The following is a 22,774-nucleotide window of genomic DNA, read 5'->3' on the forward strand; positions in this document are numbered from 1 at the left end:
TAAATCCCAGGATGTAGGGCATATCTTCATGGATTTGGTAACTACAGGGAGTCTTCCAGAGTCCAGAAAACATTGAAAGCAAAAGGAATGATGAGGTTTGGGACTTCAGGCTTTGACAGGCGTTTTAACAAGGGTGTTTTGGGGGGAATTTGTTGTTTCGGTGAAAAGGCAAGGAACATATCTAATGTAATCAGGGGAGTGACTGCAAAGATTCACTTTCTACACAATTTGTCACTGCAATGCACTGCAGGAATAGAGAGCTTACATCGAATGTGCAATTGAATTAGGGGATACCATAAGTTGTAGAATTAAAGCCTATGTTCTCCTGTTAAATGATGACTAGAGCATTCTTATTGTCTACAGTGTTTTTGTATGTTTATTTATTTTTGAGTGGGAGGGGGCAGAGCATGAACGGGGAAGGGGCAGAGAGAGAGGGAGATACAGAATCTGAAGCAGGCTCCAGGCTTTGAGTTGTCAGCACAGAGCCCAACACGGGGCTCAAACTCCAAACTGCGAGGTCATGATCTGAGCAGAAGTCGACGCTTAACGGAGCCACCCAGGAGCCCCTACAATGTTCATACTTAGAATATTCTACTATCTTGTTCCAAAAACAACTGGAAGCTGCTACAAGTTTACAACTTTAAATGCCCCTCTTTCGCTGTACTTTATTTTTTCTTAAAGTTTGAATTTTTAGTTGGAGTATAGTTGGCATGCAATACTATTATTAGTTTCAATCAAACAACAGAGTGATTCAGAAATCATATACGTTACGAAATGCTCACCACGGTAAGTCAGCACAAAGCTATTACCATATTATTGACTATATTCTCTATGCTGTGACTCATCCCTGTGACTTATAACTGGAAGTTTGTACCCCTTAACCCCCTTTACTTCTCTCGCATATTCCCCCAACCTCCTCACTTTACCTTTCTAATCTCCTGTCTTCCCCTCCCAGTGCCTGGTGCATAGTTGCCTGAATTCTGTTCACTCACTGCCTACTAAGCCAGGGAATGCTTGGTTGGTTGACTGAGGTAGAAAGAGCAAAAACGCTTTCATTAGTTGAGCCACAAATATTTACCCAGTTCATATGCATATATATTTCAAAGAAAGACATGGTTTAAAGGTTTATGTAAGTAATCTCTACCCAGGGAGTGCCTGGATGGCTCCGTGGGTTAAGCATCTGACTCTTGGTTTCAGCTCAGGTCATGATCTCAGTTTGGATTTGAGCTCTGTGCTGACAGCTCGGAGCCTGCTTGGCACTCTCTCTCTCTCTCCCCTCCTCTCTCTCTCAATCTGTCTCAAAAATAAACTTAAAACATAAAAGAGTCGTATGCTTTTCCGACTGAGCCAGCCAGACGCCCCCAGCTCTTATTAGCAACAATCACTGTTCTAGGCCCCAGGATACACAGAAAAACAGAATAAGTAGGATAAAGCTTCTAGGTACAGCATAGCGGAGAAACAATTACAGCAGTGAGTCAAGGCCGTCACATAAGTATGAATGATGTGCTCAGGCTGCACTAAAGAGGAGACAGCTCTCTCTGGTTGGTAAGATCAGGGAGATCGAAAGATGCTTACGAGCGACCAACCAGGCGGGCTGCGGTCGAGCACCTGCGCTAGAGCCCGTTCCGGGGAAGGCCAGACAGGAAGTCACGGGCGAGTACGGCTTGGGGGCGCACCAGAGTCACCGCGGCTGCGCAGCGACACCCGGAGCCGGAGGCGGAGCCGCGGCCGCGCCCACCAATGACGTCACGGAGCAGCCTTCCCGAGAGCCCTCGCGCGACAGCCGTTCGCGGGCTCTCCCTGGGCGTAGCCTCGGGCGCATCATGGAGGCCGCCACGGCTCCGGCTCCCGACTCCGTGAGTGCCGTTCTCCGTCCCTCGTCCCTTTTTCCTCGTGTGCCCGGATTCTCCCCTTTCTCCTGCTCCCTCCACCATGTTTCTTTGCCTCCGTGCCTTCCCCGGCCGCGCCCGGGCGAGGGGGGCCTGGGAGGCTGTCCTTCCTCCCACCGTCGCTGGTTTCTGCGAATGTGTTTGTTTGTTCCCGGGGCGCCAGCTGGGAGCCTCGGACACGTCTCCGCCCACTCTGCGGGCTTCCAGCCCGTGGCGAAGCCGGGAGCGGACTCGTGGAGCCCGGTGGGGCTGAGGGTTCCGGGGGGGGGGGCCCCTGACGCAGCTGCAGGGTGAAGGAATAACGACGATCGAGAAAAAACGTCTGAGACCCGAAGCGCACGTAGGGGTTAGCCAGGCAAAAAAAGCGCTGAAAGAGGTTTCAAGGCGGAGGCAAAGACATGTTCAGAAGCAAGAGATAGAAACAGGTATCTGAAAAACTCAAGTTCAGTTGGGTGGTGATGGAGGAGTGCGAGCTGACCATCTTACAAGTCTTAAACTGAGGATAATCGGGAGTTAGTGGAGGGTTTTAAGCAGAAGAGCGATTGGAGTTTTCCTTTCCTGAGGTAGCGGTGCAGAGTACCAGTTAGAAGGCTGTGGTTGAAAAGCAGTGAGAGAGGATGGTGACCCCGACCAAGGCAGCAATGTTGAGGTTCCAGAAGTGAAGACAGTTAAAAAAAAAAAAAAAAAAAAAAAGGAGGTAGAGTCTATCCAAAGGACTTGGGTCTTGTGTAGGGAAAGGAAGGCATTAAAGGAGGACTTGGGGTTTCAGGGTAGAATTATTTGGTGAGGATGCAACTTGCCAGTTAGTGAACGTTGGAAGAGGAGTGGTTTTTTTTTTTTTTTTTTAAGCACAGTGCTGGGATGTGTGGTGCCTGTACATCGGCGAGGTGGAGAATCGGGTAGGCAGACGGATGTTATGAGAGCTTGAGATAGAGCTCAGCTAAATTCGCATCTATGGATGGCTAGTAAAGACATCCAGTGGCTGAGGTCGTTGAGGGAAAAATGTATAGTGTTCTCAAACTTCAGCCTTTATCAGTACTGATCTGGGGAAGCGTATTTAAAAGAGAGATTTCTGTGTCCCCCGCTCCTGCCAGGATTCTGATTCAGCATGTGAGATCCATGAATTCACATTTTAATAAAACTTAGGTGATTCTGGGGGACCTGGTTAGTTCAGTTGGTTAAGCGTCCCACTTCGGCTCAGGTCATGATGTCGCGGTTCCATGAGTTCGAGCCCCGCGTTGGGCTCTGTACTGATGGCTCAGAAGATTAAAAAACAAAAAGAAACTTGGGTGATTCCGAGGCAGTGGCGACACTTTGAAAAACAGTAGTATATTCAATGCCAAGTAGTATATTCAGTGCCAAGTAGCGGACAGGCCCTCAGGAGCTAGAAAAGAAGACAGAAAATATGAGAGTCTGGGTGAGGCTCTCCTTACGTTGGTGAGGCAGTGCTGAATGATGGCATGGGCCAATTTAAAAAAAATTTTTTTCAGTGTTTATTTTTGAGAGAAAGAGACACAGAGCATGAGTGGATGAGGGGCAGAGAGAGGGAGACACAGAATCCGAAGCAGGCTCCAGGCTCCAGGCTCTGAGCTGTCAGCACAGAGCTTGACACGGGGCTGGAACCCACTGACCATGACCTGAGTGAAGTCGGGTGCTTAACTGAGCCATCCAGGTGCCCCTCCAATTTTTTTTAAAGACCTTATTTAGGGGCGCCTGGGTGGCTCAGTTGGTTAAGTGTCCGACTTCGGCTCAGGTCATGATCTCGCGGTCCGTGGGTTCAAACCCTGCGTCAGGCTCTATGCTGACTGCTCAGAGCCTGGAGCCTGTTTCAGATTCTGTGTCTCCCTCTCTCTCTGACTGTCCCCCGTTTGTCCTCTGTCTCTCTCTGTCTCAAAAATAAATAAGCGTTTAAAAAAAAGACCTTATTTATTTTGAAATTTTTTAAATGCTTATTTATTCTTGAGAGAGATAGAGACACCGTGAGTGGGGGAGGGACAGAGAAAGAGGGAGACACAGAATCCGAAGCAGGCTCCAGGCTCTGAGCTGTTAGCACAGAGCCTGATGTGGGGCTCGAGCTCACGAACCATGAGATCATGACTTGAGCTGAAGTCGGAAGCTTAACCGATGAAGCCACACAGGTGCCTCTTAAAGACTTTATTTTTTTTTTTTTTAATTTTTTTTAACGTTTATTTCTTTTTGAGACAGAGAGAGACAGAGCATGAATGGGGGAGGGTCAGAGAGAGGGAGACACAGAATCTGAAACAGGATTCAGACTCTGAGCTGCCAGCACAGAGCCCGACGCGTGACTCGAACTCACAGACCGCGAGATCATGACCTGAGCTGAAGTCAGCCGCTCAACCTACTGAGCCACCCAGGCGCCCCATTAAAGACTTTATTTTTAAGCAGTCTCTACACCCAACGTGGGGGCTCCAACTCACAATCAAGAGTCACCTGCTTTACCAACTGAGCCAGCCAGGTGCCTCAATTTTTTTTTTTTTTTTTTTTACATTTTATTAAAAGAAAATTTTTCTTAACGTTTATTTATTTTTGAGACAGAGAGAGACAGAGCATGAATGGGGGAGGGGCAGAGAGAGAGAGGGAGACACAGAATTGGAAGCAGGCTCCAGGCTCTGAGCCATCAGCCCGGAGCCCGACATGGGGCTCGAACCCACAGACCGCGAGATCGTGACCTGAGCTGAAGTCGGACGCTTAACCGACTGAGCCACCCAGGTGCCCCTTACATTTTATTTTATTTTATTTATTTTTTTTTTTTAATTTTTTTTTTCAACATTTATTTATTTTTGGGACAGAGAGAGACACAGCATGAACGGGGGAGGGGCAGAGAGAGAGGGAGACACAGAATCGGAAACAGGCTCCAGGCTCTGAGCCATCAGCCCAGAGCCCGACGCGGGGCTCGAACCCACGGACCGCGAGCTCGAACCCACGGACCGCGAGATCGTGACCTGGCTGAAGTCGGACGCTTAACCGACTGCGCCACCCAGGCGCCCCCTTACATTTTATTTTAAAGAGAGAGAATCCCAAGCATGCTCCGTACTGTCAGCGCGGAGCCTGACGCTGGACTCAATCCCACAACCCTGGGATCATGACTTGAGCCAAAATGAAGAGTCAGACGCTCAACCAGCTGAGTCACCCAGGCGCCCCTAGGTGCCCCAATTTTGATATCCGTGGCCATGAGTGACAGTGTTTAGCGAAGGTGGAGTGAAGGTGAGGTTTAGTGGTAGGGCTGTTTACAAGAACACTGAAGTCACTAGAACGTGAAGACTGGTTTCTCAGGCTGCTAAAGATTGACTGAATGTGGAGGATTGACCAGAAGGTTAATAGAAGAGCACTGGAGGAACAGGGATCGAGCTGTGATGGTTTAGAATTACCACTGGGGATTGGAATAAAGGTCCTGCCCCTCAGTACTTTTGAACTCTGTCAGAATTTTAAAACGAAGGAAACTCGCATTGGAAGTAGGCCAAACTGGTCCCCTTTTCTAGAGCTATCTATAGACAGACAACTGTGTGTCCAGAATGTGTGGTAGGTATATAAAGTGGTTCATGTGCTCCTTAGGAAGCCTACATCTGAGCTGAAAAGACAGAGCAGAAAACAAATCCAGTGGGATTATATCTTAACGTTGATTTAGCTTATGGGAACTCACGTGTATATACTTGACTGAAAAAAAATAAATGATTAAAAATTAGGAGCGCTTGATGGCTCAGTTGGTTTAGCATCCGACTTTGGCTCAGGTCATGATCTCACAGCTTGTGAGTTCAAGCCCCACGTCGGGCTCTGTGCTGACAGCTCAAAGACTGGAGCCTCCTTCTGATTCTGTCTCCCTCGCTCTCTGCCCCTCCCCTGCTCATGCTCTGTCTCTGTCTCTCTCCCTGAAAAATAAATATTAAATTTTTTTTTTTTTAACGTTTATTTATTTTTGGGACAGAGAGAGACAGAGCATGAACGGGGGAGGGTCAGAGAGAGAGGGAGACACAGAATCGGAAACAGGCTCCAGGCTCTGAGCCGTCAGCACAGAGCCCGACGCGGGGCTCGAACTCACGGACCGCGAGATCGTGACCTGAGCCGAAGTCGGACGCTCAACCGACTGCGCCACCCAGGCGCCCCGCCCCCCCTTGTCATATTCTTTGTGAGCAACAGAAAGGAATTTTTTCAAGGGTGATTTTGAGTATTTCTCAACTTGCTGGCTTTAGAACCAGACCCCACGTAAGATGCGATACCACTATATTGTACCTGGTGATCATGGATCTTAGACGTATGTCCAAGGTGTTGGGGGAGACCCACGGGGGTGTCACAGAGCAGTGTAAGGCCACCTGCATAGCTCCAGCAGGGCAATTGGTTATCACATGGCACCTACAGGAGAAGGAGGTCAGACCTGAGGTGTGACTGAATTACGTCACGCCTAAGGTTTCTTCTAATGGCTCAACTCTGTGGCTCGTCTTCTTTATTTACGTGCCCTCTTAATTTCTCTTTTTATTACTTTATTCCCCAAATTTCATTGGTGGGCAGGTTGGTTAGGAAGATGTTTTAACTAGATTCACTTTCCTCAGGAGCAGGCCTGGCTTGAGGCTGCCCGGACCTTCATCCAAGAGACCCTGTGTCCAGCTGGCACGGAGCCCGACGTCCAGTTGACTCAGTTGGTAATTGACTGTGTGAAGACCATCTGGTTGTCCCAGGGAAAGAACCAGGGTTTTCCCCTGCCCCTCAGCTACAGGTAAGGAGAGGCGGGCTCTCTAAGAGAGGAAGTTAACTTTGGGACTGAAACGGAATGGCCTGTAGTTAAGGGGACAATGACAAGCCTGAGGGGAAGCTGTGCTACCAGGAGGAAAAGGTCTATCGAGCCCCTTCTGCTGGGTTCCTCCAGCCTCCATTACGCTGCTTTCCTTACCTGTGGTTCTCCTTAATTGACCGATGTCAAGGGACATCAGTCTTGTTAGGGATAAGGAGAAGAGGGAGGAAGACGGAAAGACAGAAAATTTGGAAAAAGGACCCCCAAGGTGGAGAGGGTGATATTCTTTTGTGTATTAGGAAACTAAGGTATGGAGCATTAAGACGTCAGCAAGTGCAGATTAGTTGTGTTTGAAACTGGAGTTTAAAGTCTTCTGAAGGTATTTAGTTTTTGTTTTTCTACAACGCTTGTGTTTCTTAAACTGTTCAAGGCAGTGTTAATAAGTTACCACAAGAAAAGGGTTCCATGGCTAAATGAGTTTAAGAGACACTGAACATGTGATAACCTTCTCTGGGAAAGTCGCAAGGCTCATTAACGTATTAAAGGCTCTGAAAGGCCTGTGAAAAGAAATTCAATTACTTCCTCACGGAAGGAACCACTATCTCAAATATGGGGTGTGTTAATTCCTGTGTTTTTATCTCTATATAAATGTATACGCATTCTACATATACGTACGTCTGTATGTTTTCTCAGGTCTATTTTAGAGAGAGCGTGTGCGTGCACACTCATGTGCAGGGTAGGGGCAAAGAGGGAGAGGGAGACAGAGGATCTGAAGCTGGCTCCATGCTGCCAGCACAGAGCCCGTTGTGGGGCTTGAACCTACGAACCGTGAGATCATGACCTGAGCTGAAGTCAGACACTCAATCTACCGAGCCACCCAGTATGTCTTTATTGCACATGTGTCTGTCCCTAAGCAGTATACTGTAGAGTTTGCATACTTTTTGCTTTTATATAAATGGCACCATACCTTATATATCCTCTGCAATTTGCTTTTTGTGCCTCGTGCTCGTGAGATTCACTCCTAATGATGGCTCTAGCTCATCTCTTTTACTGCTGCATGGTATTCTGTTATGATGTGAATATACGTATCACTGTTTGTCCTCTAAAAAATAAAAAAAGGTGCAGATCTGTTTAGCTTTGTTTAATTAGGCATCTCCCAAACTTACTCGAGCGTAGGATAGTTTTTCCCTGGGCTGACCCTGCTTATGGCCGTTTGACGTCACTCGGCCCTGTGCTCTGTCTCCGCAAAGGCGAGGGATCTTTGGTGAGAAGACAGCTTAACTGTACTTTGTTATCCGAAACGTCATTTTCAGAATTCTGAATTGTTTTCTCAGCCGTGGATTTGTTATAAGCCGATGGTAACTACGCATGCTGGTCCGCCAGAATGTAAATCAATGCACTGCTTCTTTCGTTGAGAAGGTGCTGCGTGTGGAAGTCCTCCGATGAAGCAGTGCGCTTGCTGCATCATACAGTCAGTACTCCTGCTCACCTTTTGAAAACCTTCACGTTTGCCGTGTTGGCTCCAGTTCTTTGTTATTTTTATTTTTTCAAGTTTATTTATTCTGAGAGAGCGTGAGAGAGAATGAGCAGGAGAGGGGCAGAGAGAGACGGAGAGAGAGAATCTCAAGCAGGCTCCACGCTGTCGTTGCAGAGCGTGATCTGGGGCTCGAACTCACGAACCCCGAGATCATGATCTGAGCCACCCAGGCGCCCCTCAGTTCTTCTTTATGAGAAGTGAAGCGTGACAGATTCGGTGGAGTCTCCTAAGCGCTCTACCCTGATCCGGTTCCCTGCCCTTCTCCAGCAGCACCCACTGTCCTGAAGGGGAGTGCAGGCTCCGCGGGTGTGCACACAGTGGCCTCACTAGCCGTTTGCACGTTGCTTTCCCGTGGGTGGGGTTGTACCAGCGGATACACGTAGCGGTATACGTCTACATCCGGAACCTTTTCCAACTCTGGGGTTTGTTTAAAAAAATGGGTTTTTTTTTGCCTCTTTGATGGGTATGAAATGATGTCTTATTTGAATCCCAAAGTAATTTCTCAGGACACACTTGCCTGGGGGCACTTTTCTTCTGTGTAACTCTTCTCATCCTAATCCATGGGCCTCTGGTTTCCCATCTTTTCCTACAGTTCTCGTCCACGTCCGTAACTATTAAGGTTAAATACGTTGTTTATGTAAACACAGGATGAAGTCTCAGGAGAAAACTGTCCTGCTAACATGGGAAGGGCCCTGGGACAGAGAACTACTTACTGATTAGTCCTAGTAGAGGAGGTTGTGCAGCCTCTGGCAGTGGCGTAGAGTCTCCCGCAGGTGAGCCGAGTATGCGCCTCGTGGCCTCTGTGATCAGTCTAAGACGAAAGAGATCCGAATCTCTCCAGATTCTGGCGTCGCTAGAACAGTGGAGAAGCGGGAAGTCAGGAATTGTTAGGAAAGTTGGAAGCTTTTTGAAGTTTCTTGTTGTTTTCAAGATAAACGGAAAGTCGATGGCGGGGTACGTAGAAGTGAGTCTGTAAAGAACGGTGGGTGGGGATCAAACAGGAATTGTTTGACAGGTTCAAAGATTTTAATCATCTTTTTCCTTTCTCCTTGGTCACGTGCCTGCAGTGTGCCAGGCAGTATGTTAGGCAGTGAAAGTTGGAGAGCCGTGACAGATGCAAGGATTTGAGGTTCTCACCTTCAGTTTCCTGACCTAGACCCTGAAGAGTCTGGGGAGAGTGACCCCTGTCCTTACTGTTTTCTGTCCTGAAGGTGTCTCCACTTGCTTTGTCCCGGGCCGTTAGAGCAGTAGAGAAACAGGAAAAGAACATGGGCTTTTGAGCGAGGCACCCTTGGCTTTGCCACCTACACCCCTGGGTTCCTGACTTCTCAAAGTTTCCTCGCTGGTAATGTTTACAGTGATTTGGGGTGAAGCTTCAGTGAATCACTGAGCGGGAACGGGCCCAGTATCGTGTGTACGTAACAGGGACTCGACACATACTAGTTACCATCTTTGCCTTTTATGCTGTGCACATCCGTGTGGGAGAGAAGGAAGCAGGTGTGGAAGGGGAGTGGGCCGTCTGGGACAGCGTTCCCCGCTGTTGGTACCCACACGGGGGTCATGTTCGTGATACAGAGGAGGGTGAGTTACGACGTTCTGTATCTTTATCCTTTCTCTTCTTTCTGCTCAGAAGATGGTGAGCATGCCAGTGTGTGCAGTCACGAGATTACAGGTGTGAATCTGTCCTGACCGTGATAAGTTCGCCTGTTACCACGTTATCCACGCTCCGCCTCGTCATGGATAGTGGTGGGCGGTGTTGCAGCACTTGCCTTGGGAACGGCTGATCCTAAGCATCTTCTGAGATCGGGGAGCTCTTGAAAGCGACTCCCGTCTCAGCCTCTGCTTCCCCGCCAGTCGAGAGTTCTGTGATCTCCCAGACCAGGAAGGAAGCCTGGCCGGGGCCACTGAGGTCGAGCCATCAGGCACAGGCCATGGTGGCTGCACTGGAGTTCTCTGCGGAGCTAAGAGCCCAGACGCCATCAGGGGAGCTGAGTGTGGCCAGTGTTATCTCCACACTCCTGCCCTCGGGCTGTTCTTTTACTCCTTTGTGTTTCTGGGTCCCCTGTCTTGTTCAAAATGTCACTCAGCACCGACTTTCTTCCTGCCTGCCTTACTACCTAGTCTTTGGGCCTAGACCCCATCCTCACGTCCTTAGGCTCTTAGCCCTAAGGCTTTTTTGTTGTTTGTTTTTAATGTTTATTTTTGAGACAGAGAAAGACAGAGCCTGAGCAGGGGTGGGGCGAGAGAGAGAGGGAGACACAGAATCCGAAGCAGGCTCCAGGCTCTGAGCTGTCTGCACAGAGCCCGACATGGGGCTCAAGCTCATGAACTGTGAGATCATGACCTGAACTGAAATCAGATGCTTAATGGACTGAGCCGCCCAAGTGCCCCTTGGTTGTTTTTAATTTTAGAGAGAGAGTGAGTGAGCTGAGGAGAGGAGTAGAGGGAGGGAGAGAGAATCCTAAGCAGACTCCATGCTCAACACGGAGCCTGACTCAGGGCTCGATCCCACAACCCCAGGATCATGACCTGAGCCGAAATCAAAAATACGATGCTCAACCAACTGAGCGTCCCCGCCCTTGGGGCCTTTGCCCTTGAGTCAAACTCCTCTCTTCGTCCATGTTTTCTGTTGACTTTTCTTTGGGAAGTGGGGGGATTTGTTGGGGTTAAGGATAATTTTCTAGGCTTGGATATGGCTTTGCAGGACCTCTGCTCCCTTCCCTCTGCAGCTTTGTCTCAGTACAGGACCTCAAGACCCACCAAAACCTCCCATGCTGCAGCCACCTGTCCTGGAGCAGTAATGCATACCAGGCTTGGGCCCAAGAGGCTGGACCAAGTGGGACTCCCCTACCCCGGGAGCGGCTGTTACTCTTAGGGACACTAACAGACCTGTCAGGGGACTTGGAACAAGAGTGCAGGAAAGGAGACCTCTATGTGAAAGATAACACTGGTGTCCTGGGCTGTGAGGTGAGTAGGAAGGTGAAGGTCGGATGCTCAGATCCTAACAAGAATGGTATCTAGGGAGCGAGGAAATTAAGTCTCTGAGGGAAGAAAGGTGGAGAAGGGTGGATGGGACGCTAGGGTCCTGGCTAACCCTTGCTCTTGGTTTTTTTCTAGCTCATAGATCTGGACCTTTCTTGGTTGGGCCATCTCTTTCTGTTCCCCAGTTGGAGCTACCTCCCTCCTCCCAGGTGGAGTTCTTCAGGGGAAGGACACTTGGAGCTCTTGAGTGCTCCGGTGCCAGTGCTCCCCCTGACCAGCAGTCCGAGCTCCCTCAGCCCTCTCTCTGTTCTCTATCCAGAGACCGCGTCCCGCCTGCTCAGGCACAGGTAGTCCTTCCCTGTCGGGGGGAGGACAGAGCGCCATGCAGCTGGGAGGAGGGGGTGGGCTGGTGGGAGGAGGGGAGAAAGGTTCTGGGAGCAGGACGGGTGGAGTGTTCCAGATGAGGGGGGCGATGGGGCCTCTCTGGGTATCCGGAGTGGGTGTCTTCAAGTGAAGTTTGCCTCATCTAAGGTCAGGAAGAGTTTGAAGGGAGTCTTGGGAATGATCGCTTTGGCAATTTTAAATCACCACTAGGTTATTTATGGCGGAAGGGAAGGTATCTACAGGGAAAAAGAAATGGAAAGGACTTCTCCCTCTCCTCTTTCTTCCTTCTTTAGAGGCAAGCTCAGAGGCGTGCAGCCAAACCTGGCCGGGAAGCTGGTTCGCGTGAGCGCTCTGGTGAGGAGTCAGAAGAAAGCTCACTTTGTCCTGTCTCTTGGTGGATCCTCGCCAGCTGGCAGCCTGGTGTCCGTCGTCGTGCAGGTGAGGACTGGGGTCCGTTCGGGCTGTGGAGTCGCGGAGGGGCCGTCAGGGCTCTTTGTAGGAGAGAGAGCAGTAGGAGAGGAAGGCAACTCGGGGAGCAGTTTTCTGGGACAGCGTTGTTGAAGGAGGAGTCCAGGGAACGTCATTCCGACGCACAGGAAGCAGGGGGCAGACTTTTCTGCTGTGTAGTTCGTCGGAGTGGATGACTTGTGTACCGTGGGTGACTCTGTCAGGCCTGCCAGAATCGCTTGTTTTTCCCCTGCATTAGAAAATGATACGTTTGGGGCGCCTGGGTGGCGCAGTCGGTTAAGCGTCCGACTTCAGCCAGGTCACGATCTCGCGGTCCGTGAGTTCGAGCCCCGCGTCGGGCTCTGGGCTGATGGCTCGGAGCCTGGAGCCTGTTTCCGATTCTGTGTCTCCCTCTCTCTCTGCCCCTCCCTCATTCATGCTCTGTCTCTCTCTGTCCCAAAAATAAATAAACGTTAAAAAAAAAGAAAAGAAAAAAAAAAAGAAAATGATACGTTTTAGCACCGTTAAGACATCAAATATGTGCGGGTTTTTTTTTTTTTTTTTCTTTTTTTTAAGAGTGAGAGACCGAGCACGAGTGGGGAAGAGGGGCAGGGGAGAGGGAGAAAAGAGTCTTAAGCAGGTTCCATACTCAGCACAGAGCCCAGCCTGGGGCTTGATCCCACGATCCTGGGATCACGACCTGAGCTGAAATCAAGAGCCAGACACTCGACCGACCGAGCCATCCAGGCGCTCCAAGTATGTGTGCTTCCTGAAATTTTTTTGCAGTGTGCGCTTTTTTGAAAACTTGGTACTTACTGTCTTATGACTCACATGATTATCTGAATAATGTTTCAAAAGCATTCGAAACGATTAAAGGCTAAAAAGACTCTCTTCTGTGCACGTCAGGAAAGGCAGTTCTGAAACGTGGTAGCAGCGCGGTCAGAATTCTCGTGTCCGTATGTGTCATGAGCTTAAGTGGCAGTTATTAGTGTGTTCAAGGAACCTGCAACGACTAAAACTAAAACCGCTTAGAGGCCGCCTCAATTTCTGGTCTGGTCTTTCCTCCTGGGTTATGGAGGAGTCTCTGTATTTTCTTTACATTAGACTGTTTCCCGTCCCCTAGAGACCACGGGAAATGCCGTTCAGGGCAGAGTTGGCCTGAACAGGGGAGGAGTGATCTTGCTATATTTATAGGCTGAGGAGGAGACATATTGGAGACGTACTGCCACCCTAGATGACCCCAGGGAATCTCTTCTGTGATGGAGGAGCTGAGATCATCTCTTGAAAATGAAGGACTGGACTCTGAAAAGAGAAGAAAAGGTTCAGGGTCCCTGCTGTTGCTAGGTATCTGGGGACACGAGGCTGCCAAACAGCGGCTCCGCCGGAGAGTGTTTGGCACTGGGGTAACGGGGGCCCGACTTCCTCAAGTGGGGCTTTTGCCTTAGAAGAGGAGTTGAGGAAACAGAGCAGTGCTGGTGTGCTGCTGGTAGGCTCGGGGCGAAGGGAGGCCGACAGGGCAGGGCTCGGGGTCCGCGTTCAGATCCTGGCACTCACACAGAGGAAAGAAGTGCTCGGTGTCTTGAGTGAAGGCGGAGGGGCTGCGGATTGGCTGTCCTGGTGAGAGGTGGAAGGAAGTCTCTGGAGCAGAAGGCAGTGGGGGAGGAGCAGAGGCACCCGTCTGTGCAGTCAAACCGCTCTTAACTACTTGTCCTGCACAAGCATAAGCTTAGGTGAGGTCTTAGCAATACCTCGCGACGAGGCGTCAATACCTCGCGTCCACGGTCTGGTCGGTGGCCTCTGGTCGGTGGTCTCACCCAGTTGCAGAGTACAGATGGAGGTCTGTGAGGTGGAGCACAGGAGACCGGGGGGTTCAGGTGTCCCGAGTAGACAGAGGGTTTCAAAGCTCCTGCGAGTGGCTGTGTGTTCTCTCGGCCCTAGAAGGTTGTTGCATTTGAGAACAGTCTGTCTTCCCCTGGTGCGTGAGTTTCAACAACCACACTGCTCCAGTCCATAGGATACCCTGCTCTCCAAGGCATATTTTCTTTTCGTACTTTTGATGTCTCTCATTTTCCTATAAAATGAAGTTTTCAACTTGTCATTTCTGGGTTTTTTCTCTCCTCTTGGCTCTCCCATCTTGTGTCCTGAGACTCCCAGGAGCGATCCTTCTCCATCTTGGCCCATGTTCTCACTGCCTTGCTTGTCCTGAGTTTCGGACATCTTTATGTTGCTTCCTACGCGAATCCCCCTTCTCTCTCCTCTCCGCTTTGACAAAGCAGAGACATCCTTCAGGACCCTGGGCAGGGGCCAGCTTCTTTCACTGAGTCTTCCTGATCATTCCAACCCATGGTCACCTCTCTCTTTCCCCAGAACCTTGCGGAATGTGTGTGGTTTTTGACACTTGATCGCATATGGCCCCGTATCATTACTTGAGTTTGCGTCTGTGTTCCCCAGTGGTTTAAAGTATGTGGGGAAAGAGGGTCCAATCTATTGTATTTCCCTTAACATCTTTTCCAACACTGAATACATATGTGCTCCGTACGTGTGGGTTAAGTAAATGAGAGTCATCTGTACGTTACAAGGTGGGATGGGGAAATGCAAAAGCTGTAATTTTGGGATGGGATGTTTCCCTGTTTGGGTGGGATGGTTTGTATCTTCAGGGAGGGATTGGGAAACATGTGGCATCTTCTGTGAGAGGGAAGAGATCCAGAAGGTTAAGAGTTAACTGGCAGACAGGGCCGCTGAAGACGCAGAACAGAATTCACAAGGAGCAGGTCTTAGAAGTCAAGTCATGATGGAAAGAGACTCTGGCAGAGGGGCAGTGTCGTGGGAAGCGTCTCATGTACCGTGTTGCCTGCCCCTGCACGAGCCAGATCCCTGCCCAGCTGGTGTGGCACCGAGCCCTCTGGCCTGGTAGGTCCTATGTGCTGACAGCCTTGCGAGTGGTCAGGATCCGCGGCCACTGCTACCGCGTTTGGACGACCAGTCCCTCCTCCCATCTGCTGCCCCTGCGACCGGAGTGTGTGCGGGAGCTGGAGCTGGAGCTGGATGGACCCCTCTTGGAGGCTGATCCCCCGCCACTCCCCGTGCCCAGCAGCTCCCAGGACGGGGACAGGGAAGCAGCTCTTGTCCGGAACTCTACGCTCTTGTCATACACGGTGAGCGCGAAGGAGAGATCCGAGAGTTCGGGGGGCAGGAAAGGCGGGTCTCCAAGGAGGGAGGAAATCGCGACCGACGGGACCTTTGGCGTGTTGGCAGGGAAAGGTCACTGGCGTGCTGAGTCAGCCGGCCGGCCTCTACGAGATGGACGGGCAGCTGGCGCTCTGCCTCGCCTACCAGCAGTTCCACAGCCTCAGGAAGGTGGTGCGGCCGGGAGTCTCCCTGGAGGTAGGTGAGGGGTCGGCTCAGAGGTCCTCTCGGCAACTCCCCCTGCCTTTTTGAACTGGGCTTTTTGTTTTGTTTTTTGCACTAGCAGCAGGGTATAGGAACGTCTACAGCAAAAACATAGAAAGAGACTGTGTGTTGGAGGGTGGGGTTGGCAGACTTGTGCCAAGAACAGTTTGGGCTCAGGTCAGGAAGGGCCTTCGAATAGAGGAGGTGATGTTGGGACCGAACGACATGCGTGGGGCCAGGACGGTCTCAGGCAGCGGCTGAGTGGTGGCCCAGCACCCGCCAGGGGCCTCGCGGCCGCCGAGAAGCAGAGTAGAGCTCGTGGGAGGTGAGGGCTCTCCACAGGGGAGGGTTTGTGACGGCGCGAGGCGCAGGGGGGCTGGAAGGAGGTGCCGGTGCGGGAGAAGTCACGTTTCCCCCGGAGGCCGGGCTGGGTGACCGCGGTGACTCTGCCGGGCTCGTTCAGTTGAGGGCTTCCCCTCTGCTTCTTCACGTGTCCTGCTTTCCTCCAGCTCCAGGACGTTCACCTGCTGCAGTCCGTGGGCGGAGGGACGAGAAGGCCAGTGCTGGCCCCCTGCCTCCACGGCGCCATCCTGCTCCGGGGCTTCTCTTGCCAGAAGCCTGAGACTCAGTCGTTCCACCAGGCCCAGGGGGCCTCCCTGTATGAGCAGCTGGTGTGGGAACGTCAGCTAGGACTTCCCCTGTACCTGTGGGCCACCAAGGCACTGGAGGAGCTGGCCTGCAAGTGAGGACAGGGGTCTGGGCTGGGGGCCTGGGGGGTAGGACGCCTCCTGGGAAAGGGGAGCAGGGGCGTGGAAGAGGCGCCTCTGCCTTAGGGGGACACGACCGCCTCTCCTCCTGGCCAAGGCTGTGTCCCCACGTGCTGAGACACCACCAGCTCCTGCAGCACTCCTGTCCTGGGAACCCCAGCCCGGGGCTGCAGCTTCTGGCCCCCGTCCTGGACGTTCTAGCTCCGCCGGGCAGCAGCCGTCGCAATGCCCACAAGGAGATCCTCGAAGATCCACATCACTGTCCCCTACAGAAGGTACGAGCGTGTGCGGGGAAGGCGAGGTGGGTGGCAGGGCCAGCGTACCGCGGGCCGCGCGGTGTGACTGCTCTGCTCTCCCTGACAGTACACGCGGCTGCAGACCCCTTGCTCTTTCCCTACTCTGGCCACCCTGAAAGACCAAGGCCGGTGCAGGGCCTGGGCCGCCTTTGACGCTAAGACCCTCCTGCCCCTCCCGGAGGCCTCTCATCTGACCAGCGGCCAGCTCAACCAGCGTCTGTCGTGGTCCTGGCTCTCTCTGCTGCCCTCCACCTTCCACCCGCCCCAGGTAGGTGGGGCGCCCGCAGGGCTCAGGGACCCCTGTTTTTGCTGCCCTCCCCGCCGCTGTCGTCGCCCCTTCTCGTCATTGTGGCCGCACTAGCCTTCTACTTACACCGCCCGTCTCTTGTCAGCCCGATCCGTTCGTTCTCCCTGCGGCAGACGGGAGAGTGGGCTGAAACCTCCCTGGGCTCACAAAGCCCTCTTGCTCTCAATCCTTTTTTGTTTCTGCCAGTGCTCGTGAGGTAAACCCGCCCTCCTTCCTGTGTCCTGTGAGGCCCCGTATGGTCTCCTACTTCCAACCTTGATTCGTACGCTTTCTGCCCCGCTCCTGAACGTGTGAACGTGCGTGTGTGTTTTTTTAGATCTGTCTTCCCCACCCGATGTGAGTTCTTTGAGGTCAGAAACTGCGTCTTTTCTGTTCACTTTGTAGCTAACATTTGGCGGCGCCTGGAGCACAGTAGATGCTGAATGTTTGCTGAATGCTTGACACCTCGTCTTTCGTCCCCTGCAGATTTTAATTGGGCTTCTGGCGGCTTCATCTCACAAAGGCTGCCTGCAGCTTCGGGACAGAAGCGGTTCCCTCCCCTGCCTAATCCTGGCCAAGCACTCTCAGCCCATCAGCGACTCCCGGCTCATAGGTTTGGAGTTCAGAAGTGGCGAGAAGATGGTGGACGAGGAGGGTCTCAGAACAGCAGGGTTGGGGAGGGGGCATCGCCTGGGATTTTTCTCGAGATGCGAAATGGCATATGTTGAACCACAAGTTCAGGCATAAGTCCGGGACACCAGTACTGGCAGAGGACCTGAGTCAGGGTTTTTCTAGCAAGGACTCCAATTCCCAGTGTTCATCTCTCCTACCGTAGCTCCTGATGTACACGGCAGATGACGCTTCTTAGTTTGGGGGAGAGATGGTCTTCTTGGGATTTGCTGAGATTTGTAGACCGGGAAAGTTGCTGTAAAGGGAAGTTTCTTAGACCAAGGGACAGGCCCTGTAGGGATTTGTGAGAAAGTGGAATTGAGGCCAAGGAGGCCGGGGGCAGGCCTGGACACGTGGCCAGGACAGTTTCTCCCTTGGAGATGGCATCTCAGGAAGGGGGCAGGCCTGGGCCCTCACGTTGTGTTAGGGGAGCAACTCGGGCCTGGACTGGGCGGTGAGGCCTGCCGGGTAGTCTCCTCCACTTCCCAGCCCATCACTCTCTCCCCTCGCCAAAAGAGAAAACTTTCTCTCTAGGCTGCTTGGTGCGGACAGAGAAGTTCCAGTTGATCATAGAGCGGAACGTCAGGAGCACCTTCCCTTCTTGTAAGGAGCTGAGCATGGCGGGCTTCATCCAGAAGCAGCAGGCCAGGTCGGCCCTTCCGGGCGGCGGCGATCCCCTGAGCCTCCAAGGGGAAGGGAAGGGAAGGGCCTGGTGCGGGTGGCGGGCGTCCGGGGCCCACGACACCCAGCGCCTGCACCGCTGAGAAACCTCTCCTCCTTGTCTCTCCCAACAGGGTCTATATCCAGTTCTTCCTGGCTGACGCCCTGATCCTGCCTGTGCCGAGACCCTTGCTTCTCTCAGCCGCCTCCCTCGCACCTTCTCAGACAGAGCCCGCCCTGCCAGAGGGCCCTCCCACCGAACAGAGCCGACTGTTCTTGCTGTCCCACAAGGAGGCACTGATGAAGAGGAACTTCGCTGTCCCCCCAGGAGCTAGTCCAGAGGTGCCCAAGCCCATTCTCAGCTTCTACGTATCAGGGCGCTGGCTTGGGGGCACCCAGAGGAAGGAGGGGACTGCATGGGGCCCACCTGAGCCCGAGGGAGATGAGAGCAAGGATCAGAAGGTAACCTGGACTGTGGGGATCTGGGGCCTGGCATCCCGTGCCCCTAGCTCCTGCCGGAGGCCCCAGCACCTCCCTCCCTCCCTCCCCCCCCCCCCCCCCCAGGTTCTCTTAGTCTTCCGTGGCTCCTCCATCCGCTGGTTCGAGTTCTTGCACCCGGGTCGAGTGTACCGACTGGTGGCTCCTGGCCCTCCCGTGAGTGCCCCGCCTTGTCCTTCATTCACCCTTCCCCGGACGGCTTTTTCGGCTTGGGGTCTGGAGAGCAAGCGGCAGTGCCCGGCTAGTGTCGAGGTCTCCCGGAGGAAAGGCGGAAAGCCTGTCTGAATCTGGACGGCTTCTCTCACCAGGCCCCAGAAGGAAAGCAAAATCGCCCCGGTATTTTGTGAGCCTCCCTCTGGAGCAGGACACACTCACCGAGTTGTCTTCCTGTCCCCGGCAGACGCCACTGTTGTTCGCGGAGGGCGGGCCGTCCTGCGTCCCGCAGCGTCCTCTGGAGCTGGCCGGCTGCACGTCCTTCCTCACTGTGCGGGACGAGTGGACCGTGGAACTTGAGAGCAGCCGGGACCTCCCCGCCGCGCCTGACGCCAACAAGGCCCTGCCCGAGACCTCGCTGGCCGACCTGCTCAGTGGCGAGTAAATGTCCGCCAGCTTCGCCGGCCACTCTGGCCGCTCGCTCTCCTCCCCCCGCGGCTGGGTTGGGTGGACGGCGCTCTCCGCCGTAGCGTGCGTCTCTTGGGCGTGCTTTAGCTCCTGGAGGCATGGCGCCCTCGGGAGGTGGGAGTGGTGATTCAGGCCTGGCTTCCCCCCTGGCAAGTTCTTGTTCTGAGAAGATCGTGAGCAGACTTTCTCACAACTAAGGAAAAGCTGTAGCAGTAAAAGGAAATGTTAAAAAAAATGAAGAAATTGACAAGGAAGAGCCTTTCTAGTGTAAGCAGTGGCTTGTTCTCAAATCTCTTCCCGTTCTCTGCTTTCTTACTCTGTCGTTCCTGTATTTCTGTGACCCGACAGCCACACCAATTCCCTGGTGTCCTTCTCAGCTGAGGTTTTGTCACGCACACTGTGTGAACCGTTTCCGGCCCCTTTCTGGACAAAGCCTGGTAACGATGCCTCCTTTGGGGGGTGAGAAATAGGTTAGCGGGGACTTTGTGGTCCTCGCAGATGCCCCCGACCCTCCCCTCTCCTTCCGTAGGCACCGCTCGGACCTCGAGGGGGTGCGTGAAGCTGACCGTAGCTGTGCGGGTTGCCGACTGTCAGTTCCCCCCTCACCTGGACATCTACATCAAAGACCCACACTTGCCTCCCCCGCTGGGACTCCTTCCAGGAGCCCGAGTCTACTTTGGCCAGCTGGAGAAAAAGATCTCCAGGTGCGGATCTGTGGGGCTGGCTCTGCCTCCCCTCCCCGCTGGCGCGGTTCTCCCGCCGTCCCTTGGCCGTGCTGGCCGTGCTGGCCGCGTGCCGTGCGTGCCCTCTCCCCTCGAGGGACGCCCGGCACGGTCCTTGCCTCCTTCCTCCCTCTGCTTTGGCGGGGCCGGGGCCAGAGCGCGTCCCTCAGGGGTCTGAGCCTGTGACCCGGTGTCTGTTCTGGTCTCGCTTGGCTTCTTTCCCTCATCGCTCCTCCTCCTCCGCTTGCAGATCCCATAATGTTTACTGTTGCTTCCGGCCATCCACTTACCTGCAGGTCCTGAGCTTCCCCCCGGAGACCAGCATCAGGTCGGTGCCCCAGGCCCTGATCCCCAGACCTCGTGGCCTTGCGTCCGCTTCCTCCACGTGGTCCTGGCTCTGGGAGTTTTGCCCTAACTGGTCTCCAGTGCTAGTGGGGCATGTTGAGTCAGAAGGGTTTCCTCTGCCCTGAATAAAAATGCTGAGAGTTGCTGTTTTACCCAGAAAGATTCAGTGTTCTAAGCCCTTCCAGGCTTTTCAGCCTAAAATGTAGCTGTCTTCCTTGGCTGACACCTTGGGTCAAGCCTGTGCAATGATCAGTGGTCAGAGGTCAGGATGCAAAATGGGTCAGGAGGCTTCCCGGAGACTACAGAAGCCACCGCTGTCCCCGTCTCTGTGCCTGCTCGGTCCTTCCAGACCCAGACCTCGCTCGCTTTCACCCCTGTGGGCTGTTCTTGACCTCTCTCTCTCCCTGTCTTCAGTGCTCCCCTGCCCCGCATCTTCCTGGCTGAACTGCTGCAGGGGAGCCGGGCCCCGTTCCAGGCCACCGCCTCTTGCCATATCGTTTCTGTCTTCAGCCTTCAGCTCCTGTGGGTTTGTGCTCACTGTACCAGCCTCTGCCCCCAGGTACGGGCGGGGCCGGGCGAGCCGGGCACAGGGTGGCAGGGAGTTGTGACGGGCCCAGGTGGGTTTGTCCAACCTCTGTCCTCACTGCAGGGAAGGTGTGCTCGTCAGGGCTCGACCTGCCCCACACAGACGTCCATAATCCAGGCCAGCGTCAGGTGAGCGCACAAGGTGGGCACCCATCGCTCCATTGATTTCTACGCGGCTTCGTCTGTCTGCTCTCCTGTTGTTAGCACAGTTCCTGGCTTGTGGGAATTGCTTCATAAGTATTTGGGGATGAATGAACTAAAGAAAAATGAGTTAAGACAGGGCCGGGGGGGGGGGGGCAGAGAGGTGTGTCGGGTCCCCCCAGGGCACCGGGGTTTGCCGTGGGAGTTCTTGCTTCTCCCCGGCCCCTCCTTCCCCCAGGCTCCTGGTAGAGGACGGCACTGCCGAGGCTTTGGTCACCTGTAAGAATCATCACGTGGCAACGGCTCTAGGGCTCTGTCCCAGTGAGTGGACGTCCCTCCTGGAGTGTGTCCGTGGGCCGGGGAAGGTGGCCTTGCAATTTACAGGTCCTGGAGCCCAGGTGGAGGTGAGACGTGGCTGGGAGGCGGGGGGGCTGGATACCCAGATTCCCAAGGGTTTGATAGAACATTCAAGAATTGGGGAAAAAAAAAGTAAAAAATTGAATTGTGCTTAATCCTGAGTCTGCCTTTCTAGTCTTCAGCCAAGATTGATGAGCCTTTGGTCCTCTTCCTCCGGACGCTTTGTACCAGCTTTTCTGTCCTCCGTCCTGTTGTGCTTTCCTTTGAGCTTGAGAGGAAATCCTCCATGGTCACCGTGTTGGGTAAGGGAGGAGGGCTGTGTAGACAGATGGGTCCCAGGAGGAAGGGGGAAGAGCGAGCGATTGCTGGGGGCATTTCCAGAACTGGGGAGGAAGACAGCGGACGGGGACGACAGACCACACGCAGAGGACATACACTTTCCTCTCTTCCCGTTGCAGAACCTCCTCGGCTACAGCGGTTCCAGTGTGGGGAGCTGACTCTCCTGACTCGTGTGAATCCCAGGATCCAGCTGTCCTGCCTTTCCATCCAGGAGCCCAAGCACCCCAGCTCCCTGGGAGCCTTTTCCTTGTCCTGCTAACGGGGACTTCAAGGGTGGCCTGAAAGTCCTTCCCGCGGTGTTGGAGGCCCTGAGGCCCCTGCCCATCTCCTCCCCTCGTCGTCCCCTTACCTGTTCTGTGATCGCACTGGGACCCCAGGTCCCCGAATTCACAAACTGCTGTCCTACAGTTTTCTGTTCTGGTGCCAGTCTGCCTTGAAATTGTTGAAATGGGCAAATCCTGGCACTCTTGATACTTCTTTTCTGGTAGGGGTCAAGGCATTGGCCCTGACAGGTGGCCCTGAGCACCTGGGTTCTGCCTTGGTGGGGGGTATTTGTGATAGGCCCCTTGGCCTGCAATAAAGCTCTGGTGATGTATCTCACTCTTGCTCTTCTCAGGGTCCCAGGCCTCCTGACTTCCAGGCAGCCAGCCCATCATTTCAGTTCTTGTTTGTTGCTAGTGGCAAAATCGGTTTAGAGAAGAGCTTCTGGTCCAACAAAGATAACCAAAAGTCATGCCTTAAAGGGAAGAAATTGGGGAGTGGAGGGCAGGGTAGACGAGGTGGCTATGATGGTCTCAGCCAGCAAGGTTGGGCCCAGGGAGAAGTCAAGTGCACCAGCCTAGAGGGCTGGGGAGAACACGATGGGTACGGGGGAAGGGGGGTGCCAAGCACTAGCAGGACACATGAAGAAGCTGGGGTGCCTGTATTGGGGACCCCCTCGCCGCCCCGCTATCAGGGCTGAGGGTTTCTTATAGGCCAGGCAGATCATTGGTCAAAACCCTGAGACCGGCAGGAATTCTGAAGTCAGAACCCATCGATTCAGGAGTTGGCAGGAGCAGTAAATTTGAGGGTGATGATGCATCTGGCTGGTGGTCTGGTTCTTTCTTGGGAGCTGC

At 53.4% G+C, this 22,774-nt stretch overlaps 1 protein-coding gene across 1 annotated transcript; it reads left to right on the plus strand.

Annotated features, from left to right (window-relative positions):
- Positions 1-1,734: 1,734 nt before the first annotated feature.
- CTC1 (CST telomere replication complex component 1) lies at positions 1,735-22,259 on the plus strand. The gene is made up of 23 exons (XM_040453274.1): positions 1,735-1,856; positions 6,455-6,618; positions 10,900-11,137; positions 11,288-11,499; positions 11,830-11,974; positions 14,854-15,138; positions 15,239-15,367; positions 15,883-16,115; positions 16,238-16,415; positions 16,504-16,704; positions 17,209-17,335; positions 17,926-18,040; positions 18,186-18,513; positions 18,616-18,705; positions 18,950-19,143; positions 19,519-19,607; positions 19,700-19,874; positions 20,143-20,220; positions 20,652-20,796; positions 20,887-20,951; positions 21,202-21,367; positions 21,496-21,622; positions 21,779-22,259. The coding sequence occupies exons 1-23, from the start codon at positions 1,824-1,826 to the stop codon at positions 21,916-21,918; spliced, it is 3,657 nt and encodes a 1,218-aa protein (XP_040309208.1). The 5' UTR covers positions 1,735-1,823; the 3' UTR covers positions 21,919-22,259.
- Positions 22,260-22,774: the final 515 nt, after the last annotated feature.

The sequence above is a fragment of the Herpailurus yagouaroundi genome, unplaced genomic scaffold (genome assembly GCF_014898765.1).
Source record: "Herpailurus yagouaroundi ecotype Mexico unplaced genomic scaffold, PumYag 208, whole genome shotgun sequence".
Lineage (NCBI taxonomy): Eukaryota > Metazoa > Chordata > Mammalia > Carnivora > Felidae > Herpailurus > Herpailurus yagouaroundi.

Bases quoted from the DNA above. Each gene is read 5' to 3' on its own strand.
- CTC1 (XM_040453274.1), top strand. From the start codon at position 1,824: ATGGAGGCCGCCACGGCTCCGGCTCCCGACTCC. The intron at 18,706-18,949 runs GTGAGTGCCCCG...TGTCCCCGGCAG, and splicing joins TGGTGGCTCCTGGCCCTCCC to ACGCCACTGTTGTTCGCGGA. The intron at 20,952-21,201 runs GTGAGCGCACAA...TCCTTCCCCCAG, and splicing joins ATAATCCAGGCCAGCGTCAG to GCTCCTGGTAGAGGACGGCA.